Source organism: Molothrus ater, chromosome Z, assembly GCF_012460135.2.
Source record: "Molothrus ater isolate BHLD 08-10-18 breed brown headed cowbird chromosome Z, BPBGC_Mater_1.1, whole genome shotgun sequence".
In the NCBI taxonomy this organism is placed as follows: Eukaryota; Metazoa; Chordata; class Aves; order Passeriformes; family Icteridae; genus Molothrus; species Molothrus ater.
Window position 1 is genome coordinate 46,505,006 of NC_050511.2, and position 17,361 is coordinate 46,522,366.

Below are 17,361 nucleotides of genomic sequence, written 5' to 3' on the forward strand. Positions count from 1 at the left end.
GATGTTTCAATACTTCTGTATTTCCTGGTGACATCCACCGTGTATGGCTGGTTCTCTTTCCCAAATACCAGGTCCATTTTGTATAATTAATTGTTTTGATCTTTTGTGTTTGGTTCCTGGAACACTATCCAGTCTTTCTTTGTAGCATCGTTTGATCACATTTCACACAACCGCTTGTGCCTTTTGATTCCTGCGTCTTGCACAGCAGAACACTACCGGATGATAAGGGAATTATTTGTTTAAATAAAATGTAAGGTTAAATTGCGACGGAAGGCGCACGGCAGGGACACGCAGGCAAAGCCGGCTCCGCAGCAGCGCCACAGCCTGCGCGGCGGGCCCGGTGCGGCCGCGGCCGGGTCACCGCACTCTGCGGAGCTGCCCACGGGACGCCGCCATCTGACACTCGGTTCCTCGCGGTCCGGAGCCCGCCCCGGCATCCCCGGCGTGAGGCGGGCCCATGCGGGGAGGAGGCGGTGCCGCGGGGCCCAGCCAGGGGCGAGGAGGAAGCGAGCGCTGTGGCAGCGGCGGGCGGTGGTTGGCCAGAGCTGCCTCGCCTGAAAAAGCTGCCGAGCCGGGAGAGAGCCGCGGGTTGATACCGCTGCGGCCCCGGCGGGGCGGTACGGACTGAGCCCGTCCTGGGAGCATGCGACGGCGGGAGGAGGAGGAGTAAAGAGCCGTGGCAGCGGAGTCCGGGAGGAAGATGGAGCCCTTTCCCAGCGGTGAGTACCCGGGCGGCCGTCGGAGCCCGGGACGGGGCCGCGGGGCCTCCCGGCGGAGCCGCGTCCAACGGGAGCTGCTTGCCCAGAGGAAAACGAGAGGCTTCGTAGTGTTGCTGCCGTCGTTGTTCGCGGCTTGAAAATTGTCTCAGGTTAATTAGGAATAGGTGTCTTGAACGACAGAGGTGAAAGGAGCTCCCTCGCTTTTTCGGCGCTGTTGCGCTTCTCACTGCCCGGCCGGGGTCTCACTGACACTGGGAAGGCGGGGCCACTTGAACACCAGGTGTACACTCGCCGTGTGTGGCGCCACCGAGGGAGCCTTATAGGTGTCTGGAGTTCCAAAGCCGTCATGATTCTGATGGGAAGTAGGAACCAGACCCCCTGCTCATGGCGTTTTCCTGATCGGGGCATTCTCATGAGAACGTACCCCCAAACGCCCTCCCGCCCCCCCCCCCCCCCCCAAACCCGAGCGGAAGGAGAAATAAAATACAGAAGTATAAGCGGTGTACAAAATAGCGTTTCAGGGTGTTCCTGAAACCAAGAAAGCTTTCAGAGCTGCCCATGCATTGACAGAAGTGCTTGAAATTCCGACGTGGTTGCATATGCTCAGAGATAGGCATACGGGAGCGTTTGCTGGCATCGTGATACAGCAGTGTGTGTGCATCCTGTGCTTGTGCCTGAAATGAAGCCATGAAAAGTCCGTGTTGCTTCTGCCTCTACTAATAGTAACACATTCTACCCGTCCAGGGCAGAGGAGGAAATGAAGCTCTCAGATCAAACTGAAACTGAAGTATGTTTGGTTAGATTCACAACCATGGCCAAATATGGAATTAGACAGTGGATAAAACGACAGCCTTCCTGCTGAAAACGCAGCACTTTTGTTACAGGTGGGATTTGGTCTGTTAAATGGCAAGCATGTTGGATAGCCATCGCTAAAGTATCAGGTAGAGTTTGCTGCATCGTATTTTAAAAAAAACCCGTGTGCCAAAAAATAAATTTTCTGTCTCGTGGCAAAGGAGTTGGCCCGAAATGATCTTTAAGGTTCCTTCTAATCCATTCTACGGTTCTATGAACTATGTTGTGAATCTATAAATATATCTTCACTGCCCTGCATTTCCCTTGTTTTGAAACACGTGAAATATCCCCTGCCATTGGATGCTGCTGTTTAGAATCTGAAAGAAACTGAAGGTCATGAGCTCTGGGCATATTTTGGTGTTGTAACTCGCAAGAGCGACCTTTTCCCCCCCCTTTTTTTTCCCCCCCTCTTTGTATTGTCATGCTAAAATTACAGTTTTTACAAGCAGTTGATGTTTCAGTTCTCTAGTTAATCCTGGCCTTAGTGTAAGGTCTTTCAGCTACAGCCTATTTCAGTCACAGGGTTGTTTTCTGCATTCTTGTATGCATCATAAAAAGATTTTGTCTTTAAGAGTAATGCAGTTTGGGGGAAAATTTCATTTTGAAGTCATCTTGCTAAGGCCATTCCTTTTCAAAGAGATGAAATGTTTTAAAGGTCTGTTTGGCATAATGCTATTGCTGCACTGTGCAATAAAATGTTTTAAAAATTCTGCTCCATGCAACTGGAAGAAATGCACCTGTGGGCTTTAGCATGTACCTTAAGGTGCCGAGAAGCAATATTCATGCACTGAGCTTCCTAATTTTGTTCCCTGAAATGAAAATACTAAAGATCGTGGTAAGACTGGAAGAAAATTTGGAGCTGAAGTTGGTCAATAAGTTTCTTCCTGAGGGCTGGCTCTGCTGGAATGAACACCACAGAGAATATGCAAATATTAGAGCAAAAATGTTGCACCTTATTTCTGATGATCTTGGGGCATATTTGGTGCTCAATAGCAGCGGCAAAAAATCTGAAGTGAAGAGGGTGCTTACATCATTGGCTTTTGGAATAGAATTTTCATTTTCATGCCTGGTGGTCTGGAACCTTTTGTAGGCATCAAATTTTCCAAATAAACTGGATTTTTGTTTTGTCTTATACAATACTTATGAGTTCTGTTTGTGAGTCTGTGTTGACTTCCTGTGCAAAGCGCTGTTTAAATTGAGAAGAAAGCATGCCTATCACAGGAGGCTTACAATATTATACTTGTAGATCTCTCAGTTCTTTGGGGGTTTTACCCTTGTAAAAGGTGGGGAAGAGGGAACAGACTGGATCTTAAGATTTTGCAAAAGCATTTTAGTTGGATTCAGAACTCTGATAGCAATTGGGCAAACTAGCAATGAGACAATTTCTTGTTTTTATTTATGGAAGTAGAGCTGTGTCTGAATGAGTATGTGTCTTAAAATAGACTTTAAGGCAGCAAATGTACTAAAGTGGATATAAATTCCAGCTTTTCTAGTTCAGTATTTGGTTGGAATTTTTTTTTCTTAAATAAAAGAAAAAACACAGTCATAATGCATTTCAAAAGTCAAAGAAACCTTTATCCTTTCCTTGAAATCCTAGTGGCTGTGCTGAACTCTTCACTGTCTGAATAGTTTCTCCTGGGGAAATGCTAAGATAAAGTAAATAAACTTAGGATTTTTTTTTTTTTACTTCTTCCCTCATCCCTGCACTGTAAACTTAGTTTGGGACCTCTCTGAAGAGATCTAGGTTGTGTCTTCCTCCCTTCTTAGGACTTTGGGTGGTGGTGGTGTATGAGGTCTGTAGCTCTGGAAGAGCAGTTAATTGCGTATTAATTTTTAGCACCTGGAATAGCTGAGTTAATCACAGAGTATCTCAGGTTGGAAGGGAACTATAAGGATCATTAAGTCCAACTCCCTGATCCTCTTGGGACTACCTAAAACTAAACCATGTAACTAAGAGTGGCACCTAGACATTCCGTGATCTCTGGTAGGCTTGATGCCACAACCTGTTCCAGTGACCAGCCACCCTCTCAGTGAATGGAATGACATTTTCCTGATGTCCCATCTGCACTTCTTCTTGAAAGTTATGAATGCTATAAAGTAGTAAATGCTCCAGAAATGGTTACTGGTAGGATTTTTTTTTGAGATGGATTCCTCTATTTGCATGACTGTTCTTAATTTGAGATTTTTCCCCAAGAACAAATAATCAAAGTTTAATTAAAAGCTCATGGAAGTTTTGTTTATTTGTTGCACAGAATTTTTCCACCTAAGATGTATGGTCTTCCATTCCTTTGAATTCTGCTCTGAATCAGTGAGCAGAATTTTTTTTTATTTTGACTAGTCATTGGTTACCTAAACAGTTTCACTAAAATGTAAAGAAACAAAAAACCAAGTGAAAAAAGTGAAATACAGATTAAAGGAAATATGTGATGTAATTTTGCACATCTGTATCTTGGACATCAGTACAAATTATTTTGCAAGTCTTTTGCTTATTTTTTAGATTGTATGTGTTTCTGAAAGGTCATTTCATAATTTCCTGTTTAATACATTAAATATGTCACTTCTCTACTTAACAGGGAAAAAAAGAGAAGTGAGTTATTACAGTTTCTCATTTAAGACAGGTGACATGCATGAACTTGCAACTGCAGATGGGATAACTTGTGAGGATCTGAAGTGCAAATAACACTCACTTTCACTGACATTCCTGAATTATTTTTATCCTTTTCATACACAACAGATGCAATCTTCGATATTAATTACAGGACTAAATTGATGGGCAAAATAAAAAGACTCTCATGGGAAGAAGTGGGGGGTTTTTGGAAAGTAGAAATAAAACAAGCTAGGTAACGTTCTTTACAAAATGAAAATGTTATTTGCAAAGTCTAGTTATTTCAGGTAGTTCTGTCAATTCTAAAATATTTTTGTTCTTTGTGTTAATTTTTTTCAGTACAGAAGTGTACTGGAGGTTGCAGGAGCATGTTCCTGTGTGCATAGCTTTAATTCTGTTGGGGACAGCAGGCATACCTTGACTGCCAATGTTTTACAGTGTTGTGTCATGGAGCAGAAGGGTTCCTGTTTGTCTTAAATTGTTACTCAGTCCTAAACAGCAGATTGAATAATTTAATTTTTTTTGTATAATGGTAGATAGAAAACATCAAAGAGGTCTGTTCTTAGTGTCTTTTTTTCTGCCCTGTGGTTTGCCTATCCCATCAGTTATTACTGGAAAAAAATACTAATTTAATCTGTTCCTGGGTGTGAGTTTTACGTTATCCAAGTGCATTGTGCTGGGTTGTAGTTTTCCGCAAAGCCATGTTGTAGTATCTGTGCTTGTGTTCCTGTGTCAGCTGAGCAGAAACCTGTTTTTTCAATGTATTTGATATGTGTTTGCTTTTACTGATTCTCTGTGAACTCGCTGCCAAGCAGTGGATGTTCAGAAGGGGAATTCAGTGAGTTAAAGAATGTCTGAAGATGAGAGTATAGGTGCTCATTATTGTTCATTTGTTGGTATTTTTCCATTAAGCAGTTGGTCTTACACTTGCAGAATGAAACCATGGAGTATCTGTGTGTTGACTTCATAAGTAAAAAACAACGAAAGCTTATGCTGACCTCAGTATCTACCTGTAAAAGTATTCCAGGAGTGTCTTGTCATCTTTTTTGGGAAGATGATGTAAAGTTGAGCAACCATGTTTCACATTGCTGGGGCTACGTGAATGCTGCATAAAGCCCTGTAACAACTGCCATAAAAATAGTACAAACAAATAAAAGCAAGGATAAAACCACCTCTGTTTGTTTCACTAGTCAGAATACTTTTTCATATTATATGGGCATTGGTGTAACAATTACATACAAAGAATTTATCTTTATTTAATGTATTCTCTGATTAAAGTAGTGATGAATTCAGAGAATTCAAGTTTTTCATCTTTTACTCAGTGATTTAAGAAAGTCCAGTGAATTTCCAGTACTCCTGCACAATGTTTTTTTTTCATTGAGTACAAAAGCAAAGATTGTGTAGAAGAGCAAAAACATTGAGATTTCTTTATGTTTGGGAGCAGTACTATTCCTTTGTCTATCAGAGAAATATATGCATGGTAGCTGCTGCTTAGACTTCTATCCAACAGTACCTTAAAATAAGATCATATTAACTTTTAAAATAAACCAAGATCTTGTGTGATCTGGGTTTTAATTGCCTCAAAGTATTTTAAAGAGTACATATATACCTTTTGAAGTTGTGTTTTGACTATTTATGATACTGCTTTACATAGTGGAAGTATATTAACCTTAAAATGTAATAATCACGAAAAAATTGTGTGCCTTCTTGCACACAGAAAGATGGATACTCCTGAAGGAAATTTGGAGTAAGGAGGGGAGGGAACATGTCGGGAAAACTCATCTGGTTGATCAAAGAGACAGGAATTTCAGGGTAATATGGTGTGTTGGGTTCTGGGCAGTTCGTGTCCCTAGGGCACAGCTGATCCTTTATTGCTTCATGAGTGTTGTCTCAAAATAGATGTTCAAGGAAGACCTTAGAGCCAGCTCTTCTTTACCACATCAGGTGGAGAGTGAAGAAGTGGAATCCTGATTCCACTGAAACACAAGATGCTTTCAGTCAGTTGTTTTGTTCGTGTGGAAATAAGGTGAGTTTTGATTTTGGGGTTTGTTTTTTATTCCAATCAAAACTCCCACCAAGATGTTTGGAGGAGTGTTTCAGCGTGCTTTACTAAGCATAACTGTGTGCAGAGAGCTTTCCTTTGGTTGTAATCGCTCTGACATTGAAGGAATATATTCTGTTAACTGGAGTTCTTGTGTAACAATACTTCTACCACAGTGCCATTGACTTTTATGGAGAATTGATTGTGTTCAAAACTAAGAATGTGCCTAATTCACCTACTATTCTAGGGCCTAATGGTGATTTTTATTTAAGCCTTTCTGTTGTATATAGTTTCTTCAGTAGCAGTGAGCTGGTAGCACATTAGTAGAACCACTTTTACTATTTTTCATGCATGAAAAAGTTCTGACTTGTGTTAGTGGGAGACCAAAATGCTTTGATATGCTTTAGAGGCCTCATAATTCTGACATGTAAACTATTATAAGAGAACAACAAACAGTAGCTTTTTAGAAAAATGTGGCTGTGAATACAACATATATAAACTGTCAGTTGCTGTCCAAATCTGCACTTTTTATCATTGATGGAGATATTAATGAGGGCTTTAGTGTCTCTTTTGGAACAAAGGAATAATCATAATTGTGGATCATTGAATGATTTAGTTTGCAAGGGACCTCCTGAAAAGTGTCTGGTCTCTGAGCTTCCCACACCCCTCATGGTGATGGTTGTTATGATGATTTCAAAGCTGATATATGATACCTGGATAGGCTTTTGGAGCAATCTAGATTTCAGTATGTCTTAAGCTACCAGGCAGACACACTGCTACTTCTTTCTTTATCAATACCCTTTGTCTTGTTGTATTATGAGACTGAGAAAAATGTAGATAGATGTATTTTTGCTCCATTAAGATGATACAAAACTTAGTGTGTTAGGCCATAACCTCTGGCCATTATTGCATCTTGCTTTCTGTGAACCGGACTACCAGTTACGGAGCATTGAACACGTAACGTGTGCTTGTGACTGCAGATAGTTTGGGATGGTTGGAGTTGTCAAGTGGGTATTAAGTAACAGTAGTAATCCAGAAGGCATATTGGGTTGCCTCTGTAGAGAGTGTTCAAGACAAGAGGATATGATTCCATTCATTTATTGCTAAAAGCAAACAAGAGAATGAAAAGATTAAGCAAGCATCAGTTTGTATATAGTCTGTCAGGTTCTATACCTAACTGTTAGATGTTTCAGAAAACTCTCAAATTTTTTTTTTCTTCAGAACAACTGGTACCAGCAGAGAGATGTTTTGTATTCTCAGCAGTGATGAATGAGGTATTTATCAGACATGAAATTAATGGACAGGTGTTGTGAAGAGGATTGTCAGCAGTTCTGAATATGGGAGTTGAGTAGGTCAAGAAATCTGAGACACAACTTCCTGTGTGTCTCTTAAGATTCAGGACCTTTTCATTAGACCCCTGTGGTTAAACGTTTTATGTGATTTTAATTGCAGAATACACCTTTGGTAAGACTGGAAGCAGGAAACTAAAGCAACCATATTCTGTAATTAAAGCCAGAAACTTCTTTCCTATCCCATTTTTTGTTCAACCAGTGGCTGAGGATTGAACACTGCCTCAACCTTGTGGAAGGTTTTCCTTCTCAGAAGTATCCAAAGAGGAAAATGTGATTTATAACTACATCCTCTTTCCTTCCCTCCGTTTCCCCTGCATTTTCTCATAGGAAACCTAACTGGTACCAGATTTAAACTTGAAAATCTATGTTAATGTGAACAGACCTGATATTGCATCTGTTGGATATCAAAATCCAGACTAACCTTGGTTTGGTTAGCCTTGAGTTCTCCTCTTATTTCCTCATAGCTCCTCATTGCTAATGGACAACACCTGTCGGTTAATTTCATGTCCAATAAATAATTATGACAAAAATAAGTTATAATTTTTACCAGTTGTATAGGTGGAGTATTCACTAAATGATCTATTCACTTTTTCCCCTTCTAGCATATTTTCTTTTTGCTGATAACATAGAAGGCTCCATAGTATCCTGGCTATTTACATTTAAATCTAACTGGTAAATGGTGAAATGTAATTGATCCATGTAATTCTTCAATCTGAGGTCCTGATAAAGCAAATGCAATGGTACTTTGCTTAAAAATCAGGAAGAGAATCTTTTAGAAGGTTCTTAGTTTTTAGAAGCACCCAAGACTAATAAACACTGACTTCCTTGAAATTACACTCCTCGCTCATATTTGTTATGGCAACTTCAGATAAGAGAGGGTCTTAAAATGCGTAATCACACATTGTTTTAATTTCTGTTATACAGTTAATTGGCAGGGTTTTGTTCCAGTCTATGTACAGAAGCTTGTCACTGCAGTATTTATCTCACATTAATTTTTAAAACCCACATAAACAAGTAAAAAGCAGAAGTAGACCTTGGAGTATAGCTTGAAGAGGCGAGTGACCTTGTAAGGCTTGGAACTTGAGTTCCCTTGTGTAGTTTGGAGTGAAAAGCAAAATTTGTCTGCCTTTGCAATACAGGAAAATCTACTAATTTTCAAGTTAGGAGTTTTTTTTGAGAAAGAAGGTTTTTTTTTTTTTTTTTCCCAAAACCAGCATCTGTTTTGAAGACCTTTTGTCTGTCCATTAGATGGATATATACTTAACTATACAGATTTTTCTAAACCTCTACCAGTTATTTGTATCTTGAAATCAGCCCTTACAGAGTGGCATATGTGGTTCAAGTCGTGAGCAGATGTTAGGTACTGTCTGTCTTTTAAGAGTATTTATTAAAGAGTATAACAGTATTTATTAAGATCATATGGAGTCATCATATCTGTTTGCATGTAGATGTTGATACTACAAAAAACAACAGACCCTCTTTTGTTTTACTGGAGTCTGTGCCTTTTTTTAAATTTCTTCTTTCATGTTTTTTTAGTTGCATTCAGCATATAAAAGTATATATAAGTGTATATGTGTCCAGTTTTGGTCTATTAAAAATATGCAATGCATATGTAATCTTGCTGCATAGTGGGAATTAAGAACTTGCTCTTAGCTTACCTATTCCTTCTGTTCTGTCTCTAAAGAGCAGGCAAATCCTGTGGATAATTCAGATTCTGAAAGTAGTGCTTCATATTGTCTAATACTTCTTCATTTGTTTGGGTTTTTTTTGCCATTGGATTATTTCCTTTTTTTGTCTGAATTCAGTAATTTGAGAGAGAAAAATGGTGACATCTATTTTGTAGCAGCCTAACCTTTCTTTTTCCCCAGAAATATTGTTCTCCTGTAAAGGTTCTTAAAGTAAGGTTTAACACATTTAAAATAACTGCGGGCATGACAGTTATTGTTCCTAAATGCAAAGACTTGTGTTTTCCTCTGAGTGGCTGTATATTACCCTTTACACTGACTATACCAGTAAGTAAAAATTCTGCTTAAATGTTCTTGTTGTAGGTAAACCCTGATAGGCAGCTAATCCCCATGTACCCAAATGCTTAATTCCTTGCAGCAGGGTGGAGGAAAGAATCACAAGGGTAAAAAAAGGCAAAAGTCAGGAGATGAAGACAAGGAAAGCAAAAGCTGTGTACGTGCAAGCAAAAAGAAGCCCCAGCTCCAAAGTTGTAAGTGAAACCATGGTGAAATGAAGGCAAAGGGCTTTCCAGTAGAACTTGGGATTTCTGTGACATTCCAGTGGCTTGCTTTGTCTTTGTTAGCTGAGTAAAGGTTATAACTGTTTTCTTACTGCAGACAGATGCAGGTTTGAAATTACATGAATGACTGTACAGTAATTGTGTACTGTCCTGCTTTAGTAAGAGCAAATAATTTTTCTGTGTAGAATTGAATTATTTTCTTGCTCAGGAGGAACTTATAATATATGGAATGATTAGGGAGACGTGGTAGAAAAGAAGGAAATCTTTAGTAAGAATCTTAGCATAACTAATGTGTTTGTGGACATGGGCTTTGTTTGCTGAACAAGCTTGTTGGAAGAGATAAGATAAGCTTTTCTTAATTCCCTCCAAACACAGAATTTTTAACGGATGAGTTGGAGACAGCCCAGGGCATAACAGTGCAGGAAGTAATTCACATTATAGAAGGAAGGGCTAAATTGATATGACAAGGAATAATAATAATAAGCAAACAAATTCTTGAAGCATGCTGAAATTATTATTATTATTATATTATATATTATTATATATCATTATATTATATATCATTATATATTATTTTTATATATTTATATTTATATAATAATAATTATTATTATAAAATTAAAAAGCTGCCTTGTCAAAAGTCACCGCTTTCTACAATTCAGTAATTTTTAATGTCTGATGTGATGTATCTGTTGATACTTACCCACAAGATGAAATAGTGTAATGCAATATTTAAGTGTTAATACAGTGACATTATTCACTGCTTCTAGACACAATTTTGCTGAAAGTTTTGAAAACATGAAGATTTTTACTTGTTTTACTCTTATGTTTTACTTACACACTGTTCACTAACAAAGTACATTATCTTTCAAAAATTAGATTTCATAAGTAAAGCTTCAGGATTTTTTTTTTTTGCCTGTAAATGTGTGAACTCAAATTTGAGCATGTCTTCAATTTAAGGAGTTGGGCTGGTCTCCTCTAAGATCCATGCAGCCAATCTTCAGAGTTTTTATGTTGAGTTCAGGGTCCAGAAATGCCATGAGTAATTTGCTTTCATGAAGACTTTGAATAAATATAACTTTTTGCTTGACGTTCCTCCTCACTCTTCCCTTTCCTCTGTGAAAGGGAGGATAGGACTACAAACACCACTGCTTGCCTGACCCATGAAAGCTTGAGGTTTTAGTTAGGATTTTGAATGGGTTTCTTGATATACTCAGACATTTGGCATGGGCTCATCAACAGCCTGTACCAGTACCCTTATACGCTTTCTGCAAGTGAATTTCTTTGTCCCAAAGAGCAGGCAGGTGGCAACAGGGGTTATTTACTGACAGTGCTGTAAAACAATTGTATGTGAGAAAAATTCAGCAAAACTGATATAACTTATGTGGGGTGATATTTTAGAAGAACAGAAAAGCAATTTTAAAAATTAATATTTGTTAGTTAAGTATTTTTTCCACTTCAAAGTTTTTTTTTTTTTCCTAATTGCTTCTTCCAAAATTTTGAGGCATTTCTTTTCAAGCTGTGACCAGACAAGACATATACAGTGACAGAGCAGGGAGAGCTGGGAATTAGAAGAGCTAGGGGGGTCTTGTATCTTTGCATGGAAACCAAGGTAAGGAAGGCGGTAGTTAAGGGTTTGTGACTGTCGCAAGCTTTCAGAATAAGGAACTACACTAATTCCTGTGTTAACTGCTCCTGGAAATAGGCGTACAGTCCTACAGTAAGTTAGTGAATGTAGTGCTCAGAGGAGGAGTAGGAAGAGCTTGCTCACATTTTTAATTATTTAATCTTCTGCTGGGTAGCAGCAGCTGGATGTCCAAAACTGCTGTTATGAAAGGAGAAAAAGAGAAAAGAAGAGGATGAAAAACAAAACACTGTCTGCATTATCCTCAACACTGGTATCTGGGAAAGGATAGTGGGATATGCTGAGGGGTTGATGTACCTTCTGTTAGAGTAAGTGGTGAGCTGGGTGGGGGAATAGGCTCAGTAATGCTCAGAGGGATGTTTTGGCAGTTTCAACAGCTAGGAATACAGTATGGCATCAGCAAATAAGTTGAGATGGTCTACAAATTGTACAATTTACTTAATTAGATTAGATTTATAGAATTTATACCTAATATTAGAAGTCCCCAGGCTAAGCAATTGTTTATCAAATCATAGAATCATTTATTTTGGAAAAGACCTTTAGGATCATGGATTACAACCACTAAGCTAACACTGGCAAGCCTACCACTAAACTATGTTCCATGTGTCCTTACATACCTCCAAGGATGATGACTCCATCACTTCCCTGGCCAGCCTGTTCCAAAGCTTGATAACCATTTTGATGAAGAAATTTTTCCTAACTTGAGGCCATTTCCTCTTGTGCTGTCGTTTACTACCTGAGAGAAGAGACCAACACCCCACCTCACTAGCCAACTTTCAGTAGGTTGGAGAGAAACTGTGTAACTTGGAAAATTCCTGTCCTGCTTAACTGTCATTTGTGTTTTTATGTGGTTTTTGTTTTTCTCCAGAATGTGTAGTTGAAATCTGGTGTAAAAATGGGAATTCTCTATATTGTATAGAAACTAGCGTAAAGTAACTTAACTCAGCATTTTGGCTCTAAATTTTCCCTTGTTATTTCAAGTCACTTAGATTTAGAGTGATTTACCCATTGATAGAGTAAACAAAAAAGAAATATCCTAAACCAGATTTAACCAAATAGGAATTAAATTTCTGGATAGAAGACATTAAATCTCTATCCTGACCTCAGTTCTTCATCATTCAGCAGTGGCTCTGTGAGTTGATGAGGTAACAACTTTAACCAAAGTTCTGCTTTGTTTTTATCCCTATGAAGAGAAACTGCTTACTGATCATCATTTTTTTTCCAGAAGTAACAGCAACTGAATGTTTAAGCTACACTTCTTTAGGTGTTTTGCCCCCAAGCCCATACAGTAGCTCAGTCTCTCTGAGAACTGGTTATAGAAATGCAAATGGAAAAATTGCCTCCAAATTGTGGCTTTTGTTTTTCAACAAGAAATTAATTTTAGACTTCCATTTGCTTGTTTTTTTCTTTTAAATAACCTATTCTTTACCCATATTTAATGTATTTGAACTGCAGAATCGTTATTGTTATGGATATTTTCACACAAGTTTTGAATTGGACAGCTACAAAAGCAGACCAGCTGAAAAGTGGAAATGTCAGTAACAAATAATTTTCTGAGTATTTTTGTTGGCCTTATCTGGAGTTTACATATAATGAAATTGGGAAAATTGCTGTATGAGCCAAGAAAAAAGGATCCACGAACACAAGACACTGCATGACTGTTTTGGGAGAAATTTGAGGACGTCAAAAAAACTGCTACATAGAGGAGAGCTCAGATGAGATGCTGTTTTCAGCTGGATTTCTGAGATTCAAAGTAATTCCTCCCAGAAAAGATCATTGTTGAACTATCAAGTAACACCTTTATCTCTTTTTTAAACCTCTGTTTTAAAAAAGAAAAGAGAGGCCTATGTCTTTAAGAGCTGGTATCATCATTAGACAGCTGTTTTTAAGCACAGCCTTTGATTTTATTTTTTTATTGTCTGCATCAGCAATTTTCAGCACTAGTGTGAAGATAAGTTTGTGCTACTTATTCTACAACTTCAAGACCTATTGAGCCACTAGAAGCCTTTTGTGTTCAGTTAGCTTTTGCTCAAACCTCTGAGTGCTGCTTCTGGCTTAACAGCTGTCACTGAAGGTGTCTACTCTCACTGCAGCCTAAGCTACAGGCCTACATACTAAACCTGTAGGCCAAGGGTTGTCTTGGAGCAACTTACTTTAAATGCAGCTAAAATAAGAGCAAATATTTTTAGAGGAATTACATCAGTCCTGAAATAAACAGTTTGCAAACTAGGAAAAGCAATTTTAAATGTATTAGATTTTCTTTTTTTTATAGAATGCTGCTTGCTCAGACTGTCCAGAAGAGCTTATCAGCAAGCAATGAATGAAAAATTCAAAACTAAGTTCTTTCAAAAGTAAATACCTCTCAGACAAAATCATATAGCAATTCTCCTAAACGTTTATAAGCACAGGTCTGATCAACTATTACTACCATTTTCTGCTAAATGTATAAAATGTCTGCCTTTTTTTTTTTTTTGCTTGATTTCAACACTTTTGTTCTTTTTTTTTTTAATCAATTTACATCAACCACTGTGCTGATTTTGACTATGCTAATGTACACAATTCATCAAGTAAAAATAAGACATTAGACCACAGCAATTAACAGTTCATACAAAAGGCAAATTTAATCCTTAAAGAATGGTTGCTAGGTAGTAGCAGGGAGCCAGCAGTACTGGGAGTAATTGCATGCTGAGCATGGAATATTGCTACCAAATAAACTACAGAAACTTTCCAAGACTGTCTGTAGCATTACTGATGCTACTAAATGTTTTTTTTTCAGTGTGCCTTTTTTTTTGTATGCAAAGGTTGTGAGATACGGCTTGAGATTCATAGTTTTTTGCTTTTGAGGGGAATGGAATTGCATGTAAAGTTTTTCTGATTGATCATCACTTGTTTTGCATGTCTGTGACAAAAACTGTATTGTATAGCTCCGGTCTGGGTCCAGTCAGTACTGTACTCCTACTGTTAAATTTTCTGATTGAGCAGAGATAGGATGCAATTCTGCTTCTCCTCTTTTTGGAGATGATGTGCTTTCAGATGTCAAAAGATAATGCAGGTTCGATGTACTTAGTGTTCAGTTGCATTGAGAGGCTTCAACCCATAGTTCTGGACTGGCCATGAACATTAAGATGACAATCACTTCTGCATATGAGTACATATATTTGTTTATCTTTTTTCTTAATTGCCTTTAAAAATTTAGGCTTCATATTAATACTCAATAGTGAGAAAGCCTGGCTTTGCTTTTCCTAGCTGCTGATGCTTCAACTGTCTGAAGTTGTTTAAATTACAGTTTAAAGGTTAAATACCAGTATGGTTGCTTTTAGCCAGTTGATTTAAATGTCTCTTGTATAATTGTTCAGATTTTGAAGTGCTTGCCTGAGCAAGCAACCTGTCATAAGCTTTATTGCAGAGCTGCGGTTATTTCGGATTTGACCAGTAGGTTTTGAAATTCTGAGTCTCCATTCCAAACGTAACAGAAGGCTTTTGATAGCAGGAGGTTTTCTCATCGTAAGCACTTATTTGTAGACTGAGCATTTACCGGCATATACTGCCAGAGGTCAATCAATGCCAATTATTTGTATTCTTCGAGAATTTTGTGGTAAAAAAATAGATGTCACCTAGTGATGAGATAATGTCATTTATGTGTTCAAATCCTGTGACAAATATCTTACAATACAGCATATAGATGGGACATAATAGATATATATGGATTTGAATTGTGCCTAAATAAATAGGGAAGTGTGACTCTGAAAACCAAAAAACCATATTGCATCAGTAATGTGTTGAGGGTTTTATTCTTAAAATATTTATCTTCCGCAAAACTATTGATACAAAATACTGTTAGTTTTCTAAGTTGTCACTTCTGTTTCTTAATCTTTGGGGGTTTTTTTTGATTTCATTTGCTGAAGTACTTAGGTAGGGTAGAATGTTGTTTCCATCTCTGCTGGATTTTTGAAACTCATTTTTGTCATATTAGGTTATGCAATTCATAAACAGCATTAGCTAAAGTTTCCAGCCTTATTTCATCTTTAGGTTTAGAAAGATGGAAGTTTATATCTAAGAAAATGTTAATAATTAATGTTTTAAGTGTCCATTTTCAAAGTCTACCAGTTCAGATGTTTAGCTGTCAATTAAACTTCTTCTTTGCTGGCCATTTTATTCCTCATCTGTTGAAAAATTAATCTGATAGACAATTGTGTTTATCTATACCCCTGGATGTTCTTATTTCTGTTTACTTAAAACTCTAATGCTGATCTGCAGTAATAAAAACCCGTAACTAATGATGTTTGGAACTAGTGATTTATGGTTTCCATTGAGGAAATGATTGCACTTTCTGAAATATTTCTCAACTTTGGATTTCCAGTGTAGTATTTGGAACCAAATTTTCTTCAGAATGCCTTTGTATGCCAGTTTGAGTATCTGTGACAATGAATCTGTTTTAGAACTCCCCTTTGGGCTGTCCATCTCTCTTCTCTCCTCTCAGACAACTTAGAACAATAACCAGGACAATAGTTACGTGTGAGGATAGGTTGTAAGATTTGGAGAAAGTCTCAAGCTATGAGTCCAGCATAAGGTGCACAAATTACAGTGCGTGTTCCTTTCTGTCTTCTATAAAAACATTAATATTTTGCAGTTTGGAACGGGGGTGATTGATCTGCTGCTTCCTGTAAAGTAGAACTGGTGAACTGCCATTAGTAAGAGCAGAGCCCAAGGATATAGTTTAAATTTTTACAATTCTGTTAAAATTATATTTTTACTAAGTAACTCAGCATAAATACATAAGTTATATGTGGAAGTTTGGTCTATGCTGAATTTAATTTAAAAATCCCCCAAACTTAAAAGAGGTGACTGAATACCATATGCTATGTTGCTTTTCCATAGTACTTCTATGTACTTACATAGCGCATCAACACTTCTGGAATTTTAGATAGGACAATTCAGAGATTTGGTGTATTAAACATTTCTCTGTCTCTACCCTCCTCCTATTTGAGGTTGAAGGTGCAGATTTGCATCAGACAGTTCAGGAAGAAAAGTGTAAACCTTTAATAGTGTTTCCAAATCCTTAGTGCCTCAGATGTCCTTAAGCACATTTTAGATGACTCTTTAATGTGAAAAAATCACAGTTTTGTTTCTACAGTCAAGTCTAGTCTTTCTAGGAAAGAAAGGAGCATTAAGATTTTTTTCTTACAGTGACAGCCTTAGTGGTTTATGGATTTAAAATATTGAGTAATTTTAAATTCATATAGAAACTAATAATAGAAACACTTAATGTTTCTGAAAGCTTTTTGAATATTCATTGTACTTTTCTCCTATAGCTTGTTTTGTTCCTTCTTGTATGCAAACTGTACCATGCAAGTACATCTGGTTTTAATTGAGTCTCATATTTCATCTTGTTCTGGTCACTAGCTTGACATGACTACAGACATAAGATATGTGTGAGAAATATCACTAAATAGGTATATTTTTGGTTTCCTCTCATAAATATAAATGAGTACTGTGCTGTGAATAATGTCTTAATCTTTTCCCTAAAATAACAGATTCTGTAGCAGGTATACCTATTATTTGCACACTTTCTGGAGCCATGCCTGCACAAGTCATATTACCTCTTAAAGACAGTGCAATTGTAGCAAAAAACGTCACTACATCTGTCATGGCTAATAGGTTCTTCTAAATTTGTGCTGTTTCTAGTTCGTTTTTTTTTTTTTTGAAGCAATGAGAAATTATTATTTCACTAAGTAAAGTATAAATTTTAAGTTACAGTGAAAGCATTTTTTTGATATCTAATTTTCAACCTTTGTTTTTTCTTCTTTTTCTGGGAAATAGTTGTACTAAATTTACTGCTTTTGATATGAGAGAAGGCAGTGATTCTATATGTGTCATTATTTCTGCAGAATTCCTTCTCTGG

General features: G+C 37.5%; 1 protein-coding gene across 3 annotated transcripts in view; it reads left to right on the forward strand.

Annotated features, from left to right (window-relative positions):
* The first annotated feature begins 477 nt into the window (after nucleotides 1-477).
* Nucleotides 478-17,361, forward strand: part of LNPEP (leucyl and cystinyl aminopeptidase) — a 49,178-nt gene continuing 32,294 nt past the window's right edge. The window contains exons 1-2 of one of the 3 annotated variants that reach the window (XM_036403432.2): nucleotides 640-719; nucleotides 1,464-1,603. Coding sequence is in view for 1 of the 3 variants with exons in the window: in XM_036403431.2 (XP_036259324.1) it covers nucleotides 701-719 (19 nt within the window). In the remaining 2 variants the exon portion in view is untranslated. Of the gene's footprint in view, nucleotides 720-1,463; nucleotides 1,604-17,361 lie in introns of all 3 variants that reach the window. The other 2 variants (XM_036403431.2, XM_036403433.2) reach the window with 2 other exon arrangements.